General features: G+C 36.2%; 2 protein-coding genes across 2 annotated transcripts in view; one reads left to right on the plus strand and one right to left on the minus strand.

Annotated features, from left to right (window-relative positions):
- The window catches only part of LOC307151669 (uncharacterized protein), a 125,583-nt gene that overhangs the window by 69,243 nt on the left and 43,179 nt on the right, over positions 1–13,161 (minus strand). Inside the window, exons 5-8 of the mRNA XM_079859785.1 lie at positions 10,210–10,863; positions 9,747–9,939; positions 6,602–6,744; positions 4,270–4,350 (exon numbers count right to left, since the gene is read on the minus strand). Of these exons, the coding sequence (XP_079715911.1) occupies positions 4,270–4,350; positions 6,602–6,744; positions 9,747–9,939; positions 10,210–10,863 (1,071 nt within the window). The remainder of the gene's footprint in view (positions 1–4,269; positions 4,351–6,601; positions 6,745–9,746; positions 9,940–10,209; positions 10,864–13,161) is intronic.
- Positions 2,281–7,515, plus strand: LOC307151369 (unconventional myosin-Va-like). Its single transcript, XM_079859362.1, has 8 exons — positions 2,281–2,347; positions 2,547–2,701; positions 2,852–2,938; positions 3,798–3,948; positions 4,033–4,315; positions 6,097–6,271; positions 6,392–6,472; positions 6,565–7,515. Exons 1-8 carry the CDS (start codon positions 2,293–2,295, stop codon positions 6,715–6,717), a joined length of 1,140 nt encoding a protein of 379 aa, XP_079715488.1. The 5' UTR covers positions 2,281–2,292; the 3' UTR covers positions 6,718–7,515.

A 13,161-nucleotide genomic window follows, 5' to 3' on the forward strand; every position in this document is an offset into this window, starting at 1 on the left:
ACTTGGTTGCAATTTATTGGATGATGCACCAGGGTCCAATGAAGAGGCTGATGTGCAACTTTGCCATAAAAAAACGTGCAAATTCAAGAAATGCTTTTTTAATAGCTGTCCACTGTAGTGACAGCTGTAGTGACTGTTCACTATGCGTGAAAGGGTTAAATACAGTGACAGAATTGTTGTAAATGTGTTTAATTTAGCTGAGTGGCTATTAATATCATTAATTTAGCTTGAATGGCTGAGTTAATCATTGAATGTTATATTGCATGTTCACCAGAGAACTAGAGGAATGGAGGATGTTCCACAGAGTGGTATGACTTTAGAGACCATAGGAGTAGAGACACCCAGCACTTCACACAGCTTCCTTTCATCACCAAATGTCCAAAGACTCACAAGCACCTTAAGTAAGGAGGAGACTGATGAATTGTAGAATCAAAGTGTGCAGCAACCAAAGAGTCCACAGCATTCACATGATATACAATGAGTCTATGAATTCGTTGACTTGACCGATCAGATTCCTCCACAACACAACAAGATATTTGAAACCTTTGGAGATGATGATGAGGAAGACACAGTTGAGTGGAATGAAGGTGATGAACTTGGACAAACAAATGAAGACCAAGCAATTGTGATGACATGGAATCTGAACGAGAACATCATACTGTAAGTGTGTTCCTAATGCACCAAATGTCTCAGTATAGATGTGAAAAAAGGAAATATTGGACTAAAAGAATTAAAAGGTATTTATAAAATAACCTTAAAACTATAATGTATATTATAATAGAAAATAAATCCAGGGGGCTTTTAATGTCATGTGGAAGCCCTTTACATAGCCTAATAGATAATCAGTCCTAATATTCCTGCACTGTCAATTCAAAATACACATATTTGCATATTTTTGTAAGATTCAACTTTTGTTTGTTTAGATTTTTTTTTTAAACGATTACACAATAAGGAACAAAGAATCTACAAAGACTCTATAGATCATATACACAATATATAAGAACAAACGGTAACACTTTACAATAAGGTTCATTAGTTAACTACCTTAGTTAAACATGAACTAAGAATGAACTTCAGTATTTATTAATCTTAGTTGATATTAATTTCAACATTTACTAATACGTTATTAAATCAAGGTTGTATTTGTTAACATTAGTTAATGCACTATGAACTAACATGAACAAACAATGAACAGCTGGATTTTTATTAACTAACATTAACAAAGATTAATAAATACTGTAACATGTATTGCTCATTGTTAGTTCATGATAGTAAATACATTAACTAATATTAACTAATGAACCTTATTGTAAAGTGTTACTGAACAAACCATAGGCATGTTTTATACAGGAACAGTTTTAAATGAAAATGATGTTGTCATTCTATGCAATTACGAAGAATGGGGACTTGACTGTGTCAGGAAAATATATCTTAAGTCATTACTCAATTGACAACTCCAGTGTCCCGTTATTAACAGAAAGTACATGAAAATATTTTATTATATACAGTACTGTGCAAAAGTCTTAGGCATGTTAGTATTTTCAGTAAAACAATGATTTTAAGCCAGTTATTTATATATTTTGCTGTAGTGTGTCAGTATTGCATGTGTTTTGTATGACCAGGAGTCTGAAAACAGCCGGTATGATCTGATCTCACCATCATCGATCAGGTTTCTTCAAGTGTCTTGGAGACGTTTCCACCGTTTTCTGGATTTAGTCTGTCTCAGTTTTTTCTGTTTCTTCATGTAATCCCAGACAGACTCGGTGATGGTGAGATCAGATCATACCGGATGCTGTCAGACTCCTTGTACAAAAACCTCACTGGATTATTACAATTAATGTAAAAAGGAATGTTTGGAAATGATATAAATAACTGGCTTAAAGCACTTTTTTGTGTAAACAATATACAAAATATATAATATATAACAATATATTGTTTATATATAGTTAATATAGGTAATAATATATAGTTTTGGAACGCAAAAGTTTTGCGAGGGAAGAAATAAAATAAAATAAATTCTTCCACCACCATGTCCCTTTAGGGGCTCTGTACAAGCCTGCAGCACGAGATCAGTCGCCTCACACAACAAAACATGGTGTGCACACACTCACACTGACACATACATATGTACTGACAACAATTAATGATCATACAAATATTCTTCTGTATTAAAATGATTTCTGTCAATTATAGGAAATGTTGGAGCAGACGGGAAAACAGGACAAAATGTAAAAAAAAAATTTCGAGCAGTCCTCTCCAGGGAACGTGGTCGGCGAGAGCGATTTCCAGGGCATGCTGGAGTACAGGAGAGAAGACGAGAACAAACTGTTCAAGATACTCATCACAGGTGATATGAACATCATAAACATGTAGAATATCACTAAAAAACACAAACGTGGTTAGATTTTTTTTACTTTGCTTCATCAATGCAAAGGTAAAAGGAAAGAAGAACTCTTCCTTTGACTCTATAGTTTGTATTCCATTGGACAGAGAAACTTTCAGTCTTTTGACATGCTTTTTAAACTTTCATGCTGTTTATCTACCAGAGCTCAAACTCCGAGGTGTGGCGGTGAATCTGATCCCAGGCCTGCCTGCTTATATTCTCTTCATGTGTCTGCGACACGCCGACTACGCCAACGATGACCAGCGGGTCTCCACCCTCATGAACTCCTCCATCAACGCCATCAAGAGCGTACTGAAGGTGAGACTCTCACTGACAGAAAATGCAGGAATATCCATGGAGATGACCGTGAAACATCTTTACATGAAAAACATTGTCCAGATTATTTCAACAAATATCTGATAATTAATACTGTGACCCTTTTTAATAATTAACTGACTGTTTTTACAGAAACGGGGAGATTTTGAGACCTTTTCTTTCTGGTTGGCAAACACCTGTCGCTTCTTACATTGTCTGAAGCAGTACAGCGGAGAAGAGGTAGGCATGATGTCTGTCTTTCATATCCGAGTGTGCTGTCTACCTAGAAAGCATTTTAGCCATCATCACACACCTGGCATGAAGATTGTTTCAAAATGTCAGCAGCAGTTTTTTAGGTATAACCCCAGCTAACAAAAATATCCTATATTCTATGAACATTTTACTAACTTTCCCATTAAGTTATGAAAAAGTTATTTCTGAATGATCCCTCTTTGTTAACGTTAAGGGAACATTCCATTTTATAATTTTGCAGACATTATGGGAATATTACTTTTGAATGTTCTGAAATAGTAATTAGTAACATTAAAAAAACTAAATCCTTTCAGAAAACGATGTATAATGTTTACATATTTAGAACATTATTATTAAATACCAGATACCTTTAAACAAATGTTTTGTTCATGTTACTGAAAAAAATGTTTGTTTGTATTTGAGAGAACCTTGCCAGAATGTTAGCTGGGACTATAGTTCTGTCTGTATTTTGATAAGTCTAATATTTGTGTGTATTTTTGTGCTTTATTAGAGTGAGTTGTTAGCGTAGCAACATGCTAACATCAGACTATTGGAATTGACTATACCTGTCACTTTTTGTGTGGCACAGTGTTGTTTCTTGTACAGTTTTACTTTTTACAGTTTTTCACTTTTAGGATATAGCATCTAATGCAAACAATATAGCTAAAAGTTGTGTAAAACATTTAGCTTTCTGTTGAAGCTAGCTGCAAATATTAGGAGTAAAGGGTTGGAACCGTGCCTTTCACATACATGTGAAGGTTTTCTCTTTATTATCTATAATACATTTAATTATTCACTGCTATATGAATGCTGACCTAATATTTAATTTCTTCCTGACATGTTTTAGGGCTACACAAAGCACAACACTCCTCGTCAAAACGAACACTGTCTGTCAAACTTTGACCTGTCTGAGTACTGCCAGGTTCTGAGCGATCTAGCCATCCAGATCTACCAGCAGCTCATCAGGGTCATAGACAACATTATTCACCCCATGATTGGTAACTCTGCATGCTCTGGTTATACAGATCTCAATATTTATTATACGTTCTCTTCTTGATCATTCCCTCTTTTCCTCATCCCAGCGCCAGCCATGTTGGAGCAGGAGACCATTCAGGGAGTGATGGGTGTGAAGCCCACAGGAATGAGGAAGCGCACGTCCAGTTTCCCCGAGGACAGCGGTCACTCGCTGGAGTCTATTTTGAAACAGCTGGATGTTTTCTATTACACGCTGCTCCAGCACGGCAACGACACCGAGCTGGTCCGACAGGTCATCAAACAGCAGTTCTACCTCATCTGCTGCGTCACACTGAACAACTTACTGCTCCGCAAGGACATGTGCTCCTGGAGTAAAGGCCTGCAGATCAGGTACTGATGGGTGATGAGGAGACGATTCCTCAACTCTTAAAGGGTACATAACATGCACAGTTTCACCTAATCTCATGTTAATCTTGAGTACCTATAGAGTAGTATTGCATCCTTAATATCTCAAAAAAGTGTTTAGTTTTATTATATTTAGAAAAGAAAAATACAGCTTTCCGATTCTCTCCGGAAAAAGCCGAAGTCCTGGAGGCGGAGCTATAGAGTCAAGCGGTAGTTCTTGATTTCCAGCAAAAGACAGAAATCTGATCCAGTTGTACTTACATGAATGGGGTCTTTTATCACTGGGACCGCTCCACGTTTTAATAGCAAACGATTTGCAAATCCAGCGTCGACCTGAGCCTTGTTAATAAAACATTCGTCACTGAAACGACCAGAACACACAACCGCACTTGGTACACTCCGTTGCTGCCCCGGAAAAACAAACTGCATCCACTGTTCCTGTAACACTGGGTTCTTTAGAAAACTGAACACGGTAAGCTTTCCCTCACATCCAAATACACACTTTTTTGGAGACATTCTTGAACAAATCCTATGCAGCGCTGCCGATGATTTCCTGTTGAAGCGCGTTGATGTGCGCGGTCTCGCTCTCCTCTAGTCGACGTGTGCGCGGGCGAGCTTTTCCGAGAGAAATGCTCATATAAGGAGTTCCACTCTTATCTACGTCATTAGATCCACGATCGAAAAAAACCCAGCCGAAACTTGTACCAACCCGGAAGTAAGATTTTCAGCATAGAAATTCTCCGTTATTCGTCCAAAATATTTTTTTTAAACTTTGCCCATGTTTAGCATGAGAATCTATCTCTTTAACACTGTAAACAACTCTGAATACATGAAACACCATTGTACCCCCCTTTAATAACAAAACCAGTAAAAAAAACTGCCAACAAGAATAAGCACAATAAGAGTTCATTATTAGATGTATTTTGACTAGATGTTATTTTCAGATCTTGTCCAAGAAGCTTTTTTACTCTATTACAAGAGATGACTGTTCGCTTATCGCCCTCACCCGACCGTTTAGATGAATTCATTAAAGAATGCATTACCTTCTCTCTCGTTTATTTTACTCTGAAATAATATTCAAAAGGCTTTTTCTTTTGACTTTTCCCTCTTTAAAATTTGGTAGTACTGGCAACAACTATGAAACGATGGTGATTTTCATAATATCAAGATAATGATGCGTCTCTACGCTGGCTAGTGTTTTGTTTTCATGATATAAAGGTAGTTTCAGGGTTTGTGTCTGGAAAAAAAGAATAGCCTACATTTAGTGTGTAACAATGAGAGAAATCTTGTATTTTTATATTGTCGACCCTGTTGTGACTTCAAGTATATGGAGCAAATGGAGTCGATTCCGGGAGTCGATTATATTGATTCCTGCGGTTGGACTCTAACCACTAGAGGCCACTAGACTTTGTTCAGTCAAATTTGAAAGAAATTATATTAATAATTAAAAAAATCTGATTGAGATTAAATATAAAAATGAGATTAAATGATTTAAATTTAGCAAACCATTCTTATGCTAGGTTAACAAAATGAAAAGGTTTTTTTTTTTGCATAATTTTTTTAAATGATTATGCTAAAATTCTGGAATATCATTTTTGTAGTTTTTCTATTAATTTTGCATTTGATCATAATAATTTTATTGTCTACTGTAATTTTATTGTACAACAAATATTTTATATAAAATTTAAAAAAATTCTCTGGTTTATTTATATATTTATTTAATATTTCAAACCTTTTTTATGTATTATTTCCCCTCTTCACATCAGGTATAATGTGTGTCAGCTGGAGGAGTGGTTGCTGGATAAAGATCTTCAGGGCAGTGGAGCTCGTGAGTCTCTGGAGCCTCTGATTCAGGCGGCTCAGCTTCTGCAGATCAAGAAGAAGAGCCAGGACGACGCAGACGCCATCTGCACCATGTGCACGGCTCTCACCACCCAACAGGTGTGTGTGTGTGTGTGTGTGTGTGTGTGTGTGTGTGTGTGTGTGTGTAATGAATAGAGCCTTCCAAATGAAACCGTGAGTTGAGTTCTGATGTGCTGTGTCTGTGTCTCTCTGGGACAGATTGTGAAAATCCTCAGCTTGTACACACCAGTGAATGAGTTTGAGGAGAGAGTGTCTATATCATTCATAAAGTCTGTACAGGTGAGTCATTTCTTCAATGTTTTTAAATGTATTTTAAAGCAGATATTGTCTGATATTTTTCATGGTTAAACACTTCTCCCTCCACTCCACAGAATTTATTAAAGGATCGTAAGGAGTCTTCTCAGTTACTGATGGACGCTAAGATCATTTTCTCAGTCACTTTCCCCTTCAACCCTTCATCTGTGGCCCTCGAGACCATCCAGCTCCCCAGCAGCCTCAATCTGAGCTTCCTGACGCGAGTGTAAAACACACCAGTGATGTCATCACGGATCCTACGGGACAGATACTGGAGAATCAATTTTGAAATAAAGCCTTGAATTGTATTTATTTAGTCACGTTTTCTGGGATGATTGTTTACACTTCTTGTATCACTGTAAAGGATTTCACTTAAGAGATGAATTTTAAACACATTTCACTGTATTTTCAAGTTTTGGGTTTTGGGGCTAAAGTGGGTTTGTAATGTTAAGGACTTCAGTTGTTCTATATCTCAAATGTGTCTGCTACCTTTACAGTGTTTGAATTATATATTGCTGTAAAGCATATTAATAAGGCTTCTTTTATGGTTGAAAATGGATAGGAACCTTTTCTCTTGATCTTTTGGACTATCTTAAATATTTTATGTGCAGTAGTTTGTTGTAAAAACAGTTAATCAGTATTGTCATTTGAAATATATTGAATATTATAAAAAGAGCTTTCATATATTATTATACAGTGTACAGTATTGATTTGCCATTTTATGAATGTTGCATACTGACCCAAGTTTTGGTGAGTTTGAAGTCTTGGCACTGTAGTGATAGACAAATCAGACACAATTGTTTTTTATATTTAACCATAGAATGAATTATAAGCATACTTTCTTTTAAAAAAAGGATTTATTTCATTAATTCATAGGAAAACCAGCTATGAATATCTCCAGGACATTGTGTGTATGATTATTACAGTCTTCTATAGTGTCTTTTGTATGGTATACCATTTTATACATGCTTTATGATAGAACCACCAGTTAATAATGTAACCTCAAATATACAATTTTTGGAGTCTACTAATTTGTATTTTGAGTATATTATGTGTTAATACCTATTTAACATAGTATTACAAGAATCTTAAATAGTTTCGGCATCAACACCCAACAATTACACGCAGAATACCATCTAGTAATTACTGTAACGATTCTGAACTGTAAAAAGCCTTCACATGCTTGTAGAACTAGTAATTACAATGTGTAAACTCATAATTTTCTGAGCGCTACGACTTGTACCACCTGACCACTGCAGATTTAAGGTGTATTCGACTTGAAGCAGCGCTGTGCAGAGCGATCGGTGTGTGACATCAAAGTACAGCGAGAGCGATTCGATTTCAAAAACATACAGAGCTTTATTTATGGTAATTACGACATGGCGTGAACGCAGCATCACCAACATGATTCATTCTCCCAACAGTCAGCACAAAAATATGATGCCATGTAAGTTTTCAAATTTTTATCCAATTCTGAGACAGTGAAGCATGCATCCTTCACAAGTAACGTAATCACAGAATGCATTATGAAACAATGATTTTAAACAGATTCGTCTGAATCCAAATGCTATATCACTCAATATTTGTGTTCAATGTATATTTGTGCTTTATTAGGAGTAAATAATTTATCAACATGCCAACATCAGACTCTATTGGAAGTAACTGTAAGAATTAGCCAAGTCACTTATGCAGATCTCTTGAGGAGCAATTCTAGATGTTTAAGATGTTGCATTAGAAGCTCCTAATGACATACAATGCATAAACAGCTGCTTTCTATAAAAAAAAATGCGAAAAAACAACAACAACAAAAAAACAAAATTTAGACTGCACTATTTCTCTTATGTTGATTCTATAAATTTAAATGTATAGATAAAATGAATATACATCACTTAAAGGCTTCATCAACTGCATTGTTTTATTGTTTCATAATGTTCCCTGGGCTGCACTTATAATGTTAGTATGATTTTCACTTCAAAAATTGTCATAATATAGAAATGAAAGGCATTTTTCCTAGCCTAATTTTAGCCTCTGATTTGTTTTGTTTGAAGGACCGTGTCTGTGTGAGGCTTTAATGTAAACGCCCACTGCTGTGATCGGGCCAGATCAGTGTGATTTTTAGTCCAGTGAGTGACCCTGTGCTCTTCTCTCTTCCTCATCTCACTAACGCCAGTGGGTTTATAAGTTTATCTTCTTCTGCAGAGGCGGTCTTTCACTACATTATTACTGTAGTATTATATCACTACAGGATTTTCTTATAATATGATGACCTCTTATATGTCAAAACCTCAGTTCATAACCCCTTTAAGGTTAAAACAACTGCACATTCCTTATAGTTTAATTAATATTTATAGTTAAATATTATGATGCCAATGTCATAAATGTCCACATTATAAAGACACAATTTATCTTTCAATAATTCAATCGTATTCATGTCTCCTTAGTATCTTCTTCATGCTTATCATGCTGCTTTAATCTTCTTGGGAAAAGTGTTGAGATCTTGGGCAAAGCAAGTGTTCGTCTGGTTCCTGAATGTTCCACAGACTCCGGGATGGATCTCAAAGACCCGAATCCTGAACTGTGAGATGAGACTTTAGAGCGTGATGAGCTAAAAACTGAATCACTGTCTGCTCCTGATCGTGATCTGAATGAACTGTTAGCAGAACTGTAACCAGAACTTCCCACAGACCATGTGTCCGATCGCTCATCTCCACTCACTGGGGAAATACAGTGAAATCAGTAAAAGGTTAAAACTGTTACAGAACAAAATTCTGACATTTAACACTTTCAATGTTCCTAAAAATAATATAGCCTATTGGTAATCATTATCAGGTGCTCTTTAAAATATTATAACAATTCTTCATTAATCAGATGGGATTTCAAAGTTTTGTTGCTGTTTTATCAATGAAATATCTTTATTACAAGACTGATCACCATAAATTGCATATATTAAATTTTTTCTTGTTTATTTCATATCAATAAATGCAAACCTTTTACAAAACATTTTTACAAGTAAATTTAAAAACAGCAACAACAAGAACACGATAAGGGAAAACTGCTGCAAATTTATCCATCACAATATTCACAAAACATTCAGAAAAAGGTAAAGGGTCCAAATAGGGAAAACATGTGGTAACAAATGTAGGATAATGTAGGCTAAATATAAATATTTTCTCAACAAAACAGATCTCTTGCTGTAATGATTAAATAAATAAAAAGTCACAGGAGACGAAAGTGAAAATAAATAAATAAATAAATAAACAAAAGATACTCACTATTTGGTGGTGTAAATTCCATGCTGTTATATCGTTTTATGGCTCCTGACTCGTAACTTGTGTGAGAAGAATCTCTGGATCGTGATGAACTGAAAACTGAGTCTGCTCCTGATCGTGATCTGAATGAACTATAACCAGAACTTCCCACAGACCTTGAATCAGATCCTTCAGCTCCACTCACTATAATAATGAAAGCAGAGAGCAGATCAGTAATGCATTTGACAGACACTGGTTTCCTAATGAAGATAAACAGGGTTGAACCTGGTCAGTATCAGGGTGGGAAATGAAAGAAAATAAAGATTGTTTCCGTTAAAGGTGTTATTAAATGTTAGCGTTGGTCCTGAACACTATAAACTATTGAAACCTGCATCTAAAGAGCTGTAGAACAATGAGGAGGAAAAATGAGACTGTGTATTGATAATATTGACACAATTTTATGATTTCACTCACTAGTCTGTAATCTGATGTCTTCTTTCCATTTGTCCAATCGTTCTGCTTCCTTTCTACCATCTATTTCAAAATGGCGGCCGTTGTTTTGTGCCACTGTCTCCTCAATCTTCTCCAGCAGCTCCTTGATCTGAGTGTCGTCTCTCCTGTTGAGATTGTTGAGAACATGAAACCTGTTCCCACATTTGTCCAGCAGCCGCTGGAGATCCTGTCCTTCACTCTCAATGTGCTGCTCTATAGATGTGTCTGACAGATAATCTCCATAAGTGAACAGCACTATAGTGTGACTCCAGACTCTCTCACTGAGAAGATCCAGATGATCCTGCAATGCTTTTCTCTCAGTCTCTTTAAATCTAGTGTCCACACGTATGATCAGTAGTACAGCGTGTGGTCCTGGAGGACACAGAGACACACTGAGCACAATCTCCTGTTTCAGTATCTCAGGACTCTTCTCTATAGTGTGATTCCACCACCATCCTGGAGCTTCAATGACAGTGATGTGTCTGTCTGCTACTTCTCCATGTCTCCTCACACACTGAGCAGATCTCTTCAAGTCAAACTCCTCTCTGCCCAGGATGGTGTTTCCTGATGAACTCTTACCAGCATTTCTATATCCCATCAACACAATCCTCAGCTCTGAGAGATGTTGAGCGTCACCTGAAACAAATAGAGAACAAAACACACTTCTTAAGATGGGTGACATCTTAAATATTTTTGAGTAATCTCTATCTGTGTGAAAAAAGGGGTTACTGAAATAAAGTTTACTGGATCTGTATGAGTGTCAATCTACACATCATTGATTAAAAATGGCATAAGTGTATCTCACATTAATATATCTCTTAAATCAGAGTTGAACAAAAGTTATTGATGGACAATAATTATGAATTATGGAGAAAATAAAAAGTCTCAGAACACACAGAGTAAGCAAGACAAATTACAAATAGCTTCAGAATAATGTTTTCAGAAAGTATATTCTTTAAAAATAATTAAACTGGCCTCAAAACCCGTGAATAAATCTCTCTCTTGTGTGTTCACACCTGGGAAAGTGTTATCAATGCACTGGTGGATATTAGCACCAGCAAATACATGACTGTATTATATTTACATTCATTTACCAGATTGAAAGAAAACAAAAAAAAAAACTATTTGTGACTGATTATATTTATAAAATACTTCATGAAAAAAAACCTAGGTCTAAATTAGCAAAAACAGATCCAAAATCTTTTCTGTATTGACCAATATTAAAGCAGTAAAAGTGTCTCGCAAAAACTGTAAACATGTTGACATTTTCTTTCATTAAAATAACTTCTATCAAAAGTGCAAATCTTACCAATGTCCATTTTACATTACATATTTTTGCCAAATGAAATATAGTTCCCCCAGCAGTCTAGCAGTTTTTACGGTAACACTTTACTTGAAGGGGTGTGCATAAGACTGACATGACACCTTCATAATCATGACATGGCAGATGTCATAAATATGAAGGAGGTTTTATGCATGTTTATGACAACTGTCATTAAGTGTCATTCGCTCAATTATGACATTTTTAATGCAAATATGACATTGTTTGAGATGTCTTTGTTATGACAACTTGACAAACCAATACATCAAAAACCTGTCAGTGTCTTTGTCATGACAACTTGACATTACCAAGACAACATAAATTGTCATAAATATTACTGTGGCGAGCAGGACGTGGCCGAGGGCCGTGAGAGGGCGGCACGAGGCCGGTGGCGTGATTGCTGATGAGCGACACCTGCGCGACGCACCGGTCTCGTATCTCTCACGGAGGAGCGGAAGCATAAAGGGGGAGCGACGACAGTGAAGAGACGAGAGAGGAACAGGCCTGGACTTATGTTGTGTTTTGTTTTATTTTATTGTGACAGCAGTCGTCCGTGAGGGGCTGCTGTCTTTTACTTTCGTTTTGTATTTGTGTTATTTTTATTATTAAATGTTTAAATGTCCGCCGGTTCCCGCCTCCTTCTTCCCATAACATCTGAACCTCGTTACAATGTCATAAACATGACATAGCAGATTAATTATCAAACTTAAGAAACCACTTAGCTTTATGGGTTAACATTTAATTAAATTGTCAGGTGGTTGGTTTTCATTGGCTGTCATGAGGCCATTATAACTGTGTCATGAATGTTTTTCTTGACCTCAACTACAGTGGTACAAATTTAATTTGTCATTAAAATGTTATAATGGCTTCATGACAGCCAATGTCAAAACCAACCACATGACAGTTTAATGAAATGTTAACCCATAAAGCTAAGTGGTTTCTTAAGTTTGATAATTAATCTGCTATGACATATTTATGACAGGTTGTGTTGTCTTAGCAATGTCAAGTTGCCATAACAAAGACATCTCACACAATGTCATATTTGCATTAAAAATGTCATAATTGAGCAAATGACACTTAATGACAGTTGTCATAAACATGCATAAAACCTCCTTCATATTTATGACATCTGCCATGTCATGATTATGAAGGTGTCATGTCAGTCTTATGCACACCCCTTCAAGTAAAGTGTTACCGTTTTTACTTGTAATGTACTTTTAAAGTGTGTTTGACGGGATTCACTTCCTGGAGTGTTGGATTACATATTTTATTAAATGTTTAATTTAGTTTCCAATATAGACTGAGAAAGTTTAGCAGCGGTTATGATGAGTATATCAAGAGATTCCTTCCAGTGTTGTTCTCTAAATGAGTCAATTCCTGAGACTCTCACCCTCACCCTTTGTCCTTATGCATTTCCTGCCCAGTAAGCTCAATGTACAGCTGTGCTTTTGTCTCTGTGATCATGTGAAGATATGGGTGATACCGTCAGGCTGATTGGATCATTTGAATAATAGTGTTATGCTGATTAGTTCTGTCTCTCTTGAGCAAGCCGGATAACCTGCCAAACTGGTTTTGACTTGATTGATCATATCATGCCTATGCTTTGTCTTGAT

This window comes from Squalius cephalus, assembly GCF_949319135.1.
Source record: "Squalius cephalus genome assembly, chromosome: 23".
In the NCBI taxonomy this organism is placed as follows: Eukaryota; Metazoa; Chordata; class Actinopteri; order Cypriniformes; family Leuciscidae; genus Squalius; species Squalius cephalus.

Coding starts and splice junctions, on each gene's coding strand:
- LOC307151369 (XM_079859362.1), top strand. CDS start 2,293: ATGCTGGAGTACAGGAGAGAAGACGAGAACAAACTGTTCAAGATACTC. Junction 2,702..2,851: donor CCATCAAGAGCGTACTGAAG/GTGAGACTCTCA, acceptor CTGTTTTTACAG/AAACGGGGAGATTTTGAGAC. Junction 6,272..6,391: donor CGGCTCTCACCACCCAACAG/GTGTGTGTGTGT, acceptor TCTCTGGGACAG/ATTGTGAAAATCCTCAGCTT.